General features: G+C 38.9%; 2 protein-coding genes across 3 annotated transcripts in view; one reads left to right on the plus strand and one right to left on the minus strand.

Annotated features, from left to right (window-relative positions):
- Nucleotides 1–1,365: 1,365 nt before the first annotated feature.
- LOC112570160 (kelch domain-containing protein 3-like) lies at nucleotides 1,366–10,964 on the plus strand. Of its 2 annotated transcripts, none has more exons than XM_025248444.1 (11): nucleotides 1,366–1,481; nucleotides 2,211–2,251; nucleotides 2,757–3,001; nucleotides 3,671–3,841; nucleotides 4,733–4,848; nucleotides 5,334–5,405; nucleotides 5,923–6,139; nucleotides 6,477–6,563; nucleotides 6,953–7,141; nucleotides 7,985–8,063; nucleotides 8,477–10,964. In XM_025248444.1, the coding sequence occupies exons 3-11, from the start codon at nucleotides 2,848–2,850 to the stop codon at nucleotides 8,538–8,540; spliced, it is 1,149 nt and encodes a 382-aa protein (XP_025104229.1). In that variant the 5' UTR covers nucleotides 1,366–1,481; nucleotides 2,211–2,251; nucleotides 2,757–2,847; the 3' UTR covers nucleotides 8,541–10,964. The 2 variants fall into 2 exon arrangements, with proteins under 2 accessions (XP_025104229.1, XP_025104228.1); XM_025248443.1 differs by having other exon boundaries at nucleotides 2,216–2,251.
- Nucleotides 10,965–11,081: 117 nt separating this feature from the next.
- Nucleotides 11,082–15,342, minus strand: part of LOC112570159 (glutamate receptor 4-like) — a 29,030-nt gene continuing 24,769 nt past the window's right edge. The window contains exon 9 of the mRNA XM_025248442.1: nucleotides 11,082–15,074. Within this exon, the coding sequence (XP_025104227.1) occupies nucleotides 14,964–15,074 (111 nt within the window). The 3' untranslated portion in view covers nucleotides 11,082–14,963. The remainder of the gene's footprint in view (nucleotides 15,075–15,342) is intronic.

A 15,342-nucleotide genomic window follows, 5' to 3' on the forward strand; every position in this document is an offset into this window, starting at 1 on the left:
TTATAAAACAGAAAACTTTTTAAATATAATATTTTATTTACGTGTCATCATAACATTGCATGACAGAAAAGCAAATTGCAGTCAATACAATAGTATCAAACAGAAACTTTATTGATTCACAAAAAGTCAGTCACGTTTCCTGACTCAGTGCCTGGGTCCATCAGAGTAGGCTTGACGGATGTTCCATTTTCTTCTTCAGCTAGAAACTTTACTTAACTGAGATATGTCTGATATGCTCCTAAATAAGTTTGTTTCATATCTGCGCAATATCAGCACGATTCGTCAGGTATTATCTTTTCTTTCTTGTCTGGCTGTCCTCTGTATCTTCTCGACAAACTCCAACATCTCTAGAACTCTGTAACACGACTCATATGTTAAACACACAAACAAGATCACTCACCACTTTCCTCCGTTAGCTCCCTGTCCAGGTTCGTGCAGAACGTAAACTTGCCACACGATGCTTTAGGTTCTTTACGGGCTCTCTTCCTAATTATTATTTTTCTGACCTTTTAATTCAGTGCACGTCACGCAGGCGTCTCCATACTTCTGCAAGAACTCACCTCCTTTCCGCTCCTGTATCAGGACGAAAATCTTTGGTGAATCCATTCAGCATCAGGGCGTTGGAACTCACGTGATACGCATACGCCACCAGCAGACAACAGAGTCTTCCAAACCTTAACAAAATCACTTGTTCAAGAAACATTTGGAGTTTTAGGCAACAAGTTTCAGTCTGTCTATTGTTCCACATCATCTGCATTTGTTGTACAATTTCTAATGTTCAAATTGTTCATGTGCTTGATTAGTGATGTAGTGGGAGTGACGGTCTACGTTGTACATTACCGTTCAAAGAGCCCTGCACTATATGTTGTGGTCATTATTGTGAGCAGTAGTAGTTGTTGCTTATCTTCTAAACACTGCCATTTTCTACCTTTCTTTGAAACAGGCTGTTGATAGAGCGCTAGGTATCTATACTTACAGGTGTACGTCTACATGTGTGACAGGTGTCGTCTATATGTGTGAGTGTGTCACACATAGTACCAGTATAGTTTTAATTTGAAAATTCGGCGATAGGCCATGATAAACCATGACAATCCTTCAGTAAATAAGAGCCTTAACGAAACAAAAGTCTGTCTTAACTAAATTAATTGTTCGGAAGTAAAAGTTTACAGGTCTGCAATCAGCGGCAGCGACTAATTCTCCCTCCCCTCTACCTTTAATCAGTTCGGTTAATTCCCCTGTTTACAATGCACAGAAACGTATACATTAAGCAGCTTCTTGTCTGAAAAAATATTTAATTATATTTTAAATATTAAATATTTATATGTATTAAGTAAAATATTCGGATAAGTATAAAACGAAGGGCCTACTAAACAAGAGGTTTCTTTATTTTTGTTGTGTAGTTACCATCGCTCCCACCAGATGTCGCTGAGCGTGGAGTCGCAATCTTTGCAAAACAGTATGGCGTAAACACTGCAGTCCTCGTAAGTCGGCTTGCCTTCATTTACTAAATGCTTTCTTTATTTTGAATGAATAAAGGTCATTTTTTTACTTAAATGACACAATCATTACTTATTCATAACTGTGGCTTTTTCGTTTCAATCTGTTTATTTCCTAAATGGAGTCTTGGTTGAACAGAATAATAATAGAATCAGCTGATTGTTGCGTCCTGCGTCTATTTTCATAAAAAAATAGTTTCTGACCGAAAGCCTATGAAAATAATGATAAAGTTGTCGGCATGGCATCAAATGTTTTGTTTGATTTATAGTAGAATAGTCATTTAAGTTAAATAAAATCTTTTTTGTGGAGGGATCAGTTCGGAAATATAGCGATCATGTAATGTATGGAATATATCGTGGCATCAGACGAAGATTGGTGAGTGAAGCTGATATGCTAGAAGTAATACTAACAGGAGAGTAGCGATAAATTCACATTAAACTTCAGTTTCAGAATGAGGAACTAGAGTATAAATTATTGAATAGTTAAAGTAATCACGATTGATTGGTCTGTTGGGGAATTTTAAGGCAGAATAATTGCGAAGTTGGTTTAGTGTGAAAACAATGGTAAATATAGCAGTATTATTTATTTTTAAAAAATACTCACTGTAAGAAAAGTGTAATTTATGCTTAAGGTGATGATTTTGTGGTAAGTCTTTACTAGAATACCTTGATTTGGTACAGCAGAATTAATAAATATTTATCTGTTTTTGCCAGAACAGATGAGTGATCAAGGTTTCTGAAATGAGCCATCAAAGGTAAAATTTCATACTGTTGTTGCAAACACACTTAGTGTTATCAAAGCAACCTTTAGTCTACAGAATTTGCATCCACTCACTAATTTTAGCTTTGCAGTATGTGATAGGGGAGGATTATATTGACTGGGGACTGTCAACGGAGCTTTATGCATCTATGAACACCCCCAAGCTGTCTTGTACTCTAAATTTCATGTATGCAAAGGGTGGAGACACTGTAGATGATTAGTAAAAGAGCACCTCCCTGTCATTTATAAACAGGTATATCTTGTTCCATTCTTAGATACTTTGCAAATCTATGCCAGAGAACTTATAAAAGAAAGTTTTTGAAGTGTGATGTTTAACAATAAAACTGTGAAACTATGAGGCATTGATTAGCAAATGTTGGATTTTTGTTTGAAGGAACTGTGTGTTCATGCCCAACTATTTGATTCTTCCTTGCCATTTCAAAGTTGGTAATGTTAAAAGCGTTGTTTTAAAAATAGGGTTATTTTGAATTATCTTTCAGGGAATTGATTGATCTTGGTGCCTAAGGTGTGGCCAAAGAGAAGTGAAAGGAAAATAAAAAGTTTGCCTGGTGTTTAATATAATAAGGTGAAATGGCAATGTGGACTGTTCATTTGGAGGGAGGCCCTCGGCGTGTCAATCATGCTGCTATAGCCATAGGAGAGAAAGTGTTTTCATTTGGGGGGTACTGCACAGGAGAAGATTATGAAACAAGACGACCAATGGATGTCCATGTGCTTCATACTGGTGAGTCTTATACATAACTTATCCACTTTTCATGAACACTGAGCATTACTTGGGCTTTTAATGTTGCGTAAAAAATAGTTACGTCTGTAAACCCAGGCTATTCACTGAATAATTTTGACCACCTATATGCTTTTAAGATTTAAAATATTTTATTCTTTTGTTACTTTAAAGGGTCCATGTGAATAAAAGTTCTATGAAGAGAATAATTTTACATTATGTACTCACCATGGACTTATCAAGGTTGACAATGATAGTGGTGATCTGGAACCAGTATGCTTATCTTAAGTATTGCATGGGCAGCCTCATATGGCCCCAACGGGTCAAACACTGGGTCTGATTTTTTGTTTTTTAAATTTTGACTCCGACAAAAGCTTAAGGCCAACTCCTAGGAGACTAAACTGTCTTATTTGAACTTATATATTTCATTTGAATCAGTATGTATTGATAATTATTTTCTTTAACTGATTTTTAAGTTCTCATGTAGAGCTGTGAGAAGGATAATTTATTTACTTGTATAATGTTATCAGTTTGCATACATAAAGATGTATGTTGCTAGAGTGCTAGGTGCTATATACAAGTTTATTCAAAATATTTATTTCTCAGAGGATTTTTATAACTAAGTGATATATTAGTATATAGCTCTTAATAAAAGCTTTTTTTTCCCTGCAGAAACTTTACGATGGCGTTTGTTACCCACTCCATCTGATCGCCAGGATGTTCAAAACACTCCTTACCAGCGTTATGGCCACACAGCAGTAGCCTATGAAGACAGCTCTTATATTTGGGGTGGACGAAATGACACTGATGGTGCTTGCGCCGTGCTGTTCTGCTTTGACACTGGTAAGAACTGATCTCCCTGAGAAGAAATTGAAGTACAGTGTTTGATTGCCCAGAATAGTGTGGAGAGTTATAAAAAACAATTTATCTCAATGATACTGCTAGAGAATGACCATTTGAAACTTTCATATGCTTACAACCATTAGTTTAGTCCTTGTTACTCCTCAAGGAGCATAGGGCTGCCGCTTACAATCATTATTACATGTTTAAAAAAAAAAAAGCCAGCAACACCGAATTTTATCAGGATTGCTTATGGATACACTTTTGCTGTCAAAGTTATTGCCAGTCTGAGAACTGGAACCACATATTTGCGGACAACCATAATCTCAAGAATTTTACCTCGCATAAGATTTGGCTTTTTCAAAGGCTTTTTTAGAAATGAAAAAAGTTTGTAGGTGAGAATTGATAAGTTTTGTTAACAAAGGTCAAACTTGATTACTGAAATCCACTGAAGGTTTGGATGATGTTGATAATTTAATAGTTTATTAATCATTTATTTATTCTCTTCCATTCATATTCCTCCACTACTGAGTGTTGGTTTGTGAATATAATTGAGCATTTTTAAATGCAGATTCTGAGCTTAGCTGGGTTCAAATCCCTAGGCTTAGCAAATGTTAATTTGCATCATGGGGTGAACAGCTTACTGCCTGTGGTGGGTGTATGTGCTTAACAAAATTATTGGCTGTGGGTACTAAAGCAGACACAGACTGAATGCACCAGTTTTGTAAGAAAGCGATTCTACTTTTCATAAAAGGTATATTTATCTATACAAGTGCCCATTCTACAAATTATGTAAAATATCAATCTGAAGTCCTAGGAGGGTTGAGCCAATAACTTTTCCATGTAGACCCATGCATTGGAAATTTCTTTAGAATTTACCTTTGGTCTTTTTAGACTCATATACCTGGCATAGACCAGAAGTGCATGGACGGCCACCAGGAGCCAGAGATGGACACTCTGCCTGTGTTGTTGCAAGAAAGATGTACATATTTGGTGGCTATGAAGAAGAGGTGAAAAGTTTGTTTCTGATTTATTAAATAAGAAATTGCTGTGGAAGGGGTTTCCTGCAACAATGCCCAAATTTTGACTATTTCTATCTCCATTATGCATGGATAAGAGCTCCTCATCATAGAACTGGATGGAAAGTAATATTCTAAAAGGAAGGCCATGGTTGGAAATCTGGAAACTAATTTGTCACATGGTAAATGAGACAATGAGCCAACATAAACAGATATTTCATTTGTGCAATGATTTTGATGTTCTTATGTTGTTTGGTTGTAGTTTCTCCTAGATTTTTCTGACATAGACCTTTCAATATCATCAGAATGCATGGTAAAAAGTTTATTTATAGCATCGACAGAAGCTTTGTACATAATGGCACTTTTCTTTGGTTATTATAGCCTCAGTTCAATGTTGTTACCCCAAGAATTGTTGCAAGATGACAAGAATAGATGGTAAGGCTGTCCTGAGAATGTGTCTAATCTGCTGTTTCTAGGTTGACCGGTTTTCCAATGAAATCTTCTCTTTGGACCTTGTCAGCTTGTCCTGGTGTGCCATTCATCCAATGGTAGTGATTAGTTTTTGGCTTCAGTGTAATAACTATATGTAAAGTTTCTTGTTTGTGTTCACAACTTTGAATTTATTTAATTTTACACCAGGATTTAGGTTTTGCCCCTGCCCCCTTAAAGAATGAGAGAGTTTGTTTAGAAATGATAAAAATGACAGTGGTGTTTCGATCAGTATTTTTATCTAAAAAATTCCATAACATCAATAAACATAGATGGAGTTAGGCAAACTGAAATTGATAACCATGCAGACTCAAAAGAGGTATTAAGTTATTTGCCCATTTTATGGGCTATTTCTCTAAGTAGTTGAAATGTCGGCACATTAACTGCTGAAGTCAGAAAAGGTGGTGGAAGGAACTGCTTTTTTAAGTATTAGATATCAGGAAAAAAATTTTTTTTTCTTTAACCTCTGACAGAAAAAAGATACCATTTTATACTATGTTTGGATTACCTTATTAATGGATTAGCATTCAGGAAACTGAAAATTTAATGTGTTGTCGAATTGTCCCTCAATTCTAGGGGGGAAAGCCACCAACATGGCGGGATTTCCACACATCTTCTCCTATAGGGGACCTTATTTACATTTTTGGTGGGCGCAGCGATCAGGGAATGGAAATGTTCACAAACCAAGAAATATACTGCAACACCATGTACACCTTCAACACTAACACGTGGGTCTGGGAAACAGTACATGTCTCAGAAGAGGAACCAACTGGTCGGCGCAGTCATTCAACTTGTAAGTTTTAAAAAGCTTTTAAAGTCTGTGCTCTACCTTACAACAATACCCATTCATGTTTTTAAAAAATATATGGCATCAAATGTTTCAAGTGAAATCATTACACAGCTTTATTTAAACTGCAGTTTGTAGACTTTCTCGCTTGCAAAAATAACTTTTCTGGGGAAGGCTTGCATTTGCTTAAGAATGTATCAAAGGTATAATTGATAAATGTCAGTGTTTTCCAACCTGTGCAGTCAAAACCATATTAAATGCAGCACAAGTCATATAATTAAAAATAAATATTCCAAGGTGTTCCTTTTCTGTCGTACCTTACTCAGTCATGATTTGTTTACAGTTGAGTATAATGGGCGCTTATATGTTTTTGGAGGCTACAACGGTGTTGTCAATCGGCATTTCAATGATCTTCACATGTTTGATCCAGGTAATTATATCCATGTTAACCAAAATTATTTAAGGTGATGAAATTTAATTTGAGCATTTTCTGAGATATGGTTTGATTACAGTCAGATTGATTATTCAATCTCACATCATTGTGTCATAGCAGAAACAACAATAGTAATATGCTTTTGCAGACTACTAGTCTTAAATGAACTAGTGATGGTGTAGTAAATTATCATATACGCTGCCTCAGTTTAGCATGAGTATTTTGAAAATACTTCAAATTTTCCTATTGCAGAGTTATGAGCCTGACTGTTAATTAGTGAACTATGGCTGATGTACATCTGTTTATAAAATTATTGTATATTAACTGTGGTGTTGCAGTCAAACGTGTTGTCAGAAGGTTAGTTTTAGCTGATTTTATTTTTACAGAAACCAAAACATGGAGTTTGTTGAAGGTAAGGGGTGAAGGACCCTGCCCAAGGCGGCGTCAAAGTTGCTGCCTTGTGGGATCCAAAGTGTTCCTTTTTGGGGGCACCAGTCCCAGTCCTAATCAAGACCCTGATGAAAGAGCAGAGCACAACCTTGTTGACCATTCAGATCTGCACATTCTAGATATGTGTGAGTCTCTTGCATTTTCATACAACATTGATTGACCATTATGGGGATGGAATCATTTTAGTGGGTTCACGTATAGATAGATCTCTGGGCTGCTCTTGATGTTCAATCACCGAGTGCAACTAGAATGTTGTTCTTCAGAGTTTCCTTTATGACACTTTCCAGGTTTTTTTTTTTTTTTTAATATATATAAAACTCCTTAACTTTACTGTCTTTGAGCATGGAAGACAAAACATAAAATGAAACAATGTGAGGCAAGGGTCAGATGCAAATGGAGAATCAGCCAGCTGGAAATGGGTGTATGATGTCTCCAACTACAAGGAATCTCACATGTTTATTATTAGTTTCCTAGCACTGTGCCAGTGCCTGTGGCCTTTGTCATCTGCTTTCTCCCTAAAGTCTGGCCATCTGACCTCTGCCCCGCATTCCATTCTAGCTCATGGGAGAGTTCTTTCCCCTTGCCACATTGCTCCAGATGTTTCACATATCCTCATAACCGTGGTTGATCCAGGCTTTGATCTGGCATGAAGTTACTTCTACATCAGTTATCCATGTCTTATCTCTCACCTCTGGGGCTATACACTTCATAGCACCCATCTCTACCTAGGGTAGTTGTAGGGGGATTCATAGCTACTGTGCTGGCAAGCAATTGCACTTCCTTTTGTTTCTTTAATTCCTTGTAACATGATGAGGTATGGTCAGCCTTTATGTTATAAAGTGAAATATAAAAGTGGGTTTTAATTTAATACGCTTGTTAGCATAATAATGTTGTCCATTTATATATATATACACGTGTGTGCATGTGCATGCACATATCTGTGTATATAAATGTCCCTGTTTGTGCAGCACCATCGCTCAAGACTTTATGTTCCTTGGCTGTGATCAAACACAAACTGGACAGAAGTGGTCTTCCATGTGATCTCAGGTACACTATTTAGTGATGATGGTTTGGGAAGATAAAAATATCTTGATTACTCTCATTGTTTACTATTTGTAAGATACTGTGTGTGGAACCATATTATTAGTCAGGAGCATCAACGTGATTGTGCATGGAGTGCATACATAAGGCAGCATACTTTTATTTTAATTCTTTTTCTTTCCTTGGGATTTTGTCTGAATAATACCAGAAAATACCCCCAAATTTCTTTTGCTTAATTTAAGGTTTATTTTTCCAAAAAGTCTCAGTATCACAGGGTTTCTTTTGTGCATTCAGGAAGTTGCTTTTTTCATCATTATTATTATGCATTGTAATTTGTTGAACTAGTATTGTGAAAGGATGTAACAAGACTTCTTGTACTGTGAAAGAGACAACATCTCAACAGCATTTTTTTTTTTCAGCTGGCAGCTGAGCATTCTTACAACCAACAATACTATAACACGACCTATCAACAACAATGGTTGACATAATAGGTGGAGAAAGTAGAGCCAACGAAGTGAAGGATAAACTAATTATCATATAATCAACAAGTATGGTGACAGTGAGCAGCAGGCTTATCAAGGACGTGATGAAACATCCCACGTGTTAAAAAGATGACTACAGCTGAGCAGAAACTTTGTGTTCTGTGAAAGTTACGCAGAAATTATTCTATTGCTGTTTATTTAGTCCCTCATTTGGCATTACTTCTATTTTATTTCTATGCTAACTCATCCCACTAGTATCTGAGGAACGGTCAACTACATTTGTTTTAGTATTCCCTTCTCAGTTGTGTTTGAGCACTTGAGATCACTTGGGCATTATCTGTCATGCATTCTTTGTGATATCTTTCTGTTTTCTTGTAGAATCATTAACTGTTCATTTAACTGCACCACACTACTGAAGTTTAAATTCATAGTGTGAATCATGATGTGGCTACAGCCAGTGCATTTGATATCAGACTTTGCATGATACGGTGGATGAGACTGTGGCCAACTGCTTTCTTTCACCTGGTCTTGTTCCTAGGAGTATTTAATTGCTCTGACTACATAAACCATTGAGATTCTTTTTATTTGAAAAATTTATTTTATCATTTATCTTTTATTAAACACTTTTTAATTAAAAGTGAAAGAAAATATTCTTTGCATCAGTTAAACTCAGATACTGTAGCTTTGAGTTTGTGGGATTGTTCTGGTGGCACCTTAACGCTGAGAAAAAGATCAGACCTCAGTTGCGTAGTTAATTTTTTTTATTCCAATTTTGTTTTCTCTTTTGATATCAAAGCTATCAGCTAATGATGTGATAGAGTGCTTGTTTGAAGGTTGTAAAAGCAGGTAGGTTCGGGTTTTGTTTCAGAAGAACATGCAGATAATGCAGTAAGCTGTGAAGGTTTTTGAAAGCATTTAAAATGTGTAAATGAGATGTTAATGTTAACGTGCATGTTGTCTGGATTTTTTTGGTTAGTGATCGTGAATTTTGTCTTTGCAGGATGGTAGTATGAGTTCTGTTGTAATGTTGAAAGGCCAGAAGGAGGTCCATAAGGGTAAAGTAAGAATGATGTATTTTGGACTCTGAACACAGAATTCTCTTTTTTAGGAAAACAAAGGCAGTGTATCTCTTAACGAGAAGTAATGGTGTTCTCATATCGAAATGGTATGGTATGGAATAGCGAAGTGATGTGGTATACCCAAGTGGTATGGTGTGGAAATTCAAAGTGGTTCAAGAGCTGTTAGAGGGACTGCCTTTCTTGGGAGAACGAAATGGAATACATAATTAAATGAGAGTGTGAGAACTTTGAGAATTCAGTTGCTACTGATGATTATCATTCCTGGCAATGTTTTGGTGACATGTAAGTGGTACAGCACTACAACACACTTGAATTTTAAAAGGTAATAAGCATTGTGGCTTCACATGACATCTAGATTTTAGAAGTATGCATTCTATCACGGCAGAAACAGAGTTTAGCTGTTCCCTATGAAAATGTGAGCCAAAAGTGCATATACATTTTTGTTGTCATTTTCGTAACTGACATTCATTTAGTGTTGATGGTCATGTTGGGAATCCATAAAGAGCTGTACACTTTGTAGAATGATTAAGGCTTGTTTTACTTCATGGGCCATCGGAATTCACTTTGTTAGGAGTTCAAAGAGGTTTGCGTATATTTCGGACTACTCGTTTCATTTATTGTCTCAACGTCGAATTTCTGTTGGGAGGGTTAAAAAAAAACAACTGGAAAATGATTGCAGGATGCAGTGGGGAACTATGCCCCTCATTAAAAGAATTAGCTCCCTTTATGACGTCTGATGAAGAGTCAGCAGGAAGTGTTTCATGATGCACTTCTCAGAAAGCGTTTCCATTGTTCTGTACAGCCCAAGTGCTAAACCAGATAAGCATGGCAAGTCGCGTTAATATTTGACATAGCAATTGCAGCCTTGTGCTAATGCACAGAATAACTGGAGAGCTGGAGATAGTCCAAGTGATAGTGGAGATAGTGAAATTCAACAGAGGGTGGTCTCAAAGCTGCTTGAAAAAATAATAAAAAGGTTAAAACTATTTTGTGGCAAGGTGAGAGGGATAAGTTCCGTCTCAACTGGACACCTTTTCCGTCACCCAGGAAAAAGAGTGTTTAAATGGCGTTCAGTTGTTATCCATATTTAAATTATCGTGGTATTCATTTAAGTACTCACTGCCACTTTGTGGACACTGATGTGGTCTCTTTCTCGTGCGCCCCTCTCCCCCCACACGCACAGAATCAACGAAAAGCACATTAGTGGCCAGTGCGAATGACAGCAGATGTCACCTGAGGGTACTCCCAAGTTCCTTCCTTTCTTGCTCTCAAAAATGTGTAGTTCAAAACTATATTTCAAAATAATAAAGGCTTCATGAATTTTTGTTCATGTTAGCGGAACCAAATGCTTTCTTTTGCACTACTTTGTGTGTGTCCACTTTGCATGAATCTCGTTCTGCGACTTGCAGTCATCGAAGACCATTCACACGCAAGTTGCACACAACTTGAAACGACGAGAGGCATTACCCAAAATTCATGTTTATTAATCAACTTCATTCACGTAAAACAAAGGAGTCTTATTCAGACTTGTTAAAAGCTACGGGTTTGACAGCGATCACAACTCGGGGGATCATAGGTCAGGAAAGGGGTGGAAGAGAAAGGTGAGCGGAAAACTGTGCGTGGTCAGCCAGGCCACGGGTGGCTTGTGAGCATTCTTGTAAACGTACCCCAATAGTAGTCTGCTAGGTGTCTCACCTGTATGAGACTCAAGTTTTACAGAGACTAAGCTTGTAACCCAGCATGAGTCAAAAGGTGACAGTTAAACAGTTAAAACGATTTGTTGCTGCTAGTGCGGCTTGAAAACTGGAAATACAACCATCTATACCATGGCTGGGGGCACTTGCGCATCTTTGTTTATCTGTGTACGGATACACGTTCATGGTCTGTACGCACATGCGAATCGACTGTCTACTCTTGGAAGCTTGTGGGTCTGTGTATGAAAAATATGTACGAACACTACTGCACCATCCTTTCTTAAGGGTCTTCTTGATCGGACACTGTCGAATATTCGAGAATGGTTTTCCCTGATTAAGAATGTGACAGTACAGATTAAATAATAATAATGAAGATTTATATAGCGCTTTCCAATGATTTGCTGAGAGCTTTACAGAAACGATTTACAGAGATTATCTAGAAAAGCAATTAAAACTTTTATTTTACGATGTTGCAGAAAAATTAAACTCGTGATCTGATATTATATTTCTTATCGTCGTTGCCAACATCTAAACCTGCAAGTTCGAGAGGATGAAGTTCGAAGCTGTAGCGTCTCACAATACGAAATCCTGAAATTTTTCCAGAACATGTTTACTTATAAACTTTGTAAGTGCTAAATGCTATGACCTTTTTTTTAATAACTTTTCCTGCGGAATAGTAGGTATGGATGGGGAGAAGGGACCCTCCCCCCAGTATACTTTTCAACCTGTTTTGTTTTCTTGCATTGTGCGTTTTGCAGCAGCGACGATCTTCAAGGAGCAACACAGAGTGAGTCCTGACTCACAGGCGCATGTGAAACTCATCTCGAAGTGCGATGAAGTAAACAGCAAATGTTTGTGTCAAATAGTTGTTGTCGCTATTAACATTGCACAATCATGCATCGTTAAACTGTATTCAGATATTTACATCTGTACTACTACACTGTTGTTATTGTCCACAGCTGTAAACCTTGTAGACCACTTGTTCTGGAACAAAATCACAAATAACTTCACTCATTACAGAACTCGACAATTCGAACTTCGCTAAAATATCGCCTTTTGTGAGGTGTGCATATATCTCGAGTATTATCCAAGGTGCAGATCAGTTACAGATGGGGTCGACTGCCCCGTTAAAGCCCTGCTATAGGGTTATCTACATCACAAACAAAACTGCAAACTGTGAAGACAGTCGCGGGTGTTTAGCGAGGACAAAGCGACTTTCGTATGGTTCTCTCCCCTTCGACATCCAGCATGGCAGCTGGACAGAGGTACTCGGGTGTCTGGACACCTGCCTCCTCAAGAACTGTGAACTTTCATGCCGGGGGTAGATGGTTGAGGTGGGGGAACAGACCTTTTCGACGATCAAGTTGCGTCCTGTTCGTCCACCCACACTTGCCTCAGATCATCTCAAGCCGACATGGAAGCGGTTTTTTTTGGTACTGACTTTTGCCACGCGCTGGCACAGTCTTTTAATTTTGCCTTTGCTGATGTCCAATGAAAATGGTGATTGTTTTTATCTAATCTGCTATAGAATGCTCGTACTGTTCTTTGTGCATGTGTGTGTAAGCTCGACATCTGTGATTAAGATCAGAGTTGTGGTTATAATTAGGGTTAGGGGGTTTGGTGTTTTATTTTCTACAGAATAACTAGCAGACAAAACGATCTAAAGTAGCCAACCATGTTCGGCTGTTCGTGCATGTATAAAAAAAGGTTAGTCGCCAAAGTTAGTGTGAAAAAAAAAAAAAAAAAATCGCGAGCCTGAGTATTTCGTAATGACAGTCTGGGGGTGCGTTCAGGGTACATATTTCAGTTGTACCCGTTCTTGCGATACATGCGTTAGTGATACGTGTTAAGGTTGCGGGTAGTTTTGCGCCACCTGCCGTGTCATTGTCATGGGGTAGGTCATTCTTTGTCAAGGCGACTGAATAAATCTTTGTCTTTAAAAAAAAACCGCTCACCCCACATAGAGTCCGACAGCCCTATGACATTCTTGAGATGTACAGAATGGACGTCTTTATGCCACCACACGGGTTCACACGAAATCCTGTGGTACACGAGGTTTCACGAGGTGGCAAAGGGCATTATCGCAAGTATAGTCATGGCTTAGAGGGGAGGGGAAGGCACAGTTCTCAGTACAATTTACATAAAGGACCGTCAGTCAATGTGCTACTGGGGAGACCGCCGTTTGGAACCAGAAGCACTCTAAAATGACAACTGACGCAGACATCGAGATGCTTCCGCACCCCCGGGGTTTGTGTTACCTCCGCTCAGCATCTGCCTATAGTCTTGGCAAGATGTGAACCTCTAGGTTTTCAGCCGAGCTCGTACGTCTGCGCCTGCTTCTAATATCAGGACCGCAAGTGTCTCTGGTCCAAAGCTAACCCTGAGGTAACGTTCTGCCTTATAAGCGCGATCCTAGAGTTCATCCTGGAGTTCAAACCTCGTAGCACGGCCCTTGGGACGCCTTGGGACGCTAGCTCGGAGCGGAGAACATGGTTACACATGAAAAAGGCATCAGGTTAAAAGGAACTGCAGTATAACACCGCCGGCATAAATGTAATCTTTTCAAAAACAAACGAACAAAAATAAACACACAGTGATGCATCTTTTGACCTGAAGATCCTGAAGAATGTACTTGTGTGTGAGCCGAGGGCATCTCGGTCAACCAAATCATCAAAAGTGCACACGCATTCCCTTGGGTACCGGAGGAACAGGGATCCGGCGTTAATCGGAGGTCGTCATTCTCTGGATCCGCATACTGTGTGGAGTAGCAGGCAATGATCAAGCAGATGGCCTGCTAACGGATGCTAGAAGATAAACAACGGGGGCTCGTTCCTGGAGATCACAGCAGTAGCGGTAAATGAAAACTGACTACAGTTGAAAGAGCAGCAAATGTGAGACCCGAACGGTTGCTTTCGCACAACACGTGATCTCACTAACCTCTCAAGTAACGCACACCAGTTTGAGAGATCCCCATTATATGTGACAGGTACCAGACTACAAACACTCTCCCTAAGCTGTTCACCCTGCACAATTAATAACAAGAGCACAGACCGAAAAATTACTAGTAAAGAGGGATAAGATGGGGGAGGTATAAATCACCGACCGGTGGAGAGCCAGCGAACAGGGGGAGCCTTTGTTTCACCTGCCGCTGCGGACGAGACGTTCATGTAGACAGCATCAACGACAACAAAGTGGAGAGGCTGTAAAGACAGTTTCGTCCGTGTTTCTTTTCACTCCACTCTCCTCGTCAGTCCACACCAGCTCCTCGTCGACGATTCTTCAATAATAGTGTGATTCGAGGAGACCTTGCTATGTGTCAATGACGACGACGACGAAGACGATGATGGATGGATGGATTGATGGATGGATTGATGGATTGATGATGATGATGATGATGATGATGATGATGATGGTTGCTGTTTAGTATCCTGCTTACAGTATCTTGCTGTTGTCTGACGTCCTCCCCATCTACTCCTGCAGCTCTGCATATCTTGCTGTCATCCGACGACATACTGATGCTATATTTAGTCTGACGTGACGCCGATGGTCTCTCGCTGCTGTCTGACGCCATGCCGATGGTACATACTGACGTCCTGTTGGTGTCTTGCTGCTGTCTGACGTCACACTAACGGTATCTCGACGACAGCCTCGTTATACGTCGGTGACGCTTTCGTTTATGCCAAGCTGGTTATCGGCCTTGATTTTATTTTGCTCTTCCTGTTTGTTGCTAGTTTTCATTGGAAGGGTCGCTTCATCCTCCGCCTGCACAATGCAAAGTCCGTTTAGTCTCCGCTATTCAAGAAGTCAAACGCCTCTTACAACGTATCACGTGATTGTCGCTTGGTGAAAATGTTATTTGTAATAGAAACCATGTTCAAAAACAGATTAATGGACACATGGAAATAAATTCTCTTTATTTAATGTAGTTTCTTTACTTACTACCAAAGGAAAATTCAATGCTCTTTGTACGCACACACGCACACACACACGCACACACACAATGTACAATGCGGAATAATTAAAAGTGAAT

This window comes from Pomacea canaliculata, linkage group LG8, assembly GCF_003073045.1.
Source record: "Pomacea canaliculata isolate SZHN2017 linkage group LG8, ASM307304v1, whole genome shotgun sequence".
Lineage (NCBI taxonomy): Eukaryota > Metazoa > Mollusca > Gastropoda > Architaenioglossa > Ampullariidae > Pomacea > Pomacea canaliculata.

What these genes read in the sequence shown, in the direction of transcription:
- LOC112570160 (XM_025248444.1), top strand. Translation starts at nt 2,848, where the DNA reads ATGGCAATGTGGACTGTTCATTTGGAGGGAGGCCCTCGGCGTGTCAAT. An exon ending in TCGGCGCAGTCATTCAACTT is followed by an intron (nt 6,140 to 6,476) that starts GTAAGTTTTAAA and finishes ATTTGTTTACAG; the next exon opens with TTGAGTATAATGGGCGCTTA. An exon ending in GGTCTTCCATGTGATCTCAG is followed by an intron (nt 8,064 to 8,476) that starts GTACACTATTTA and finishes TTTTTTTTTCAG; the next exon opens with CTGGCAGCTGAGCATTCTTA.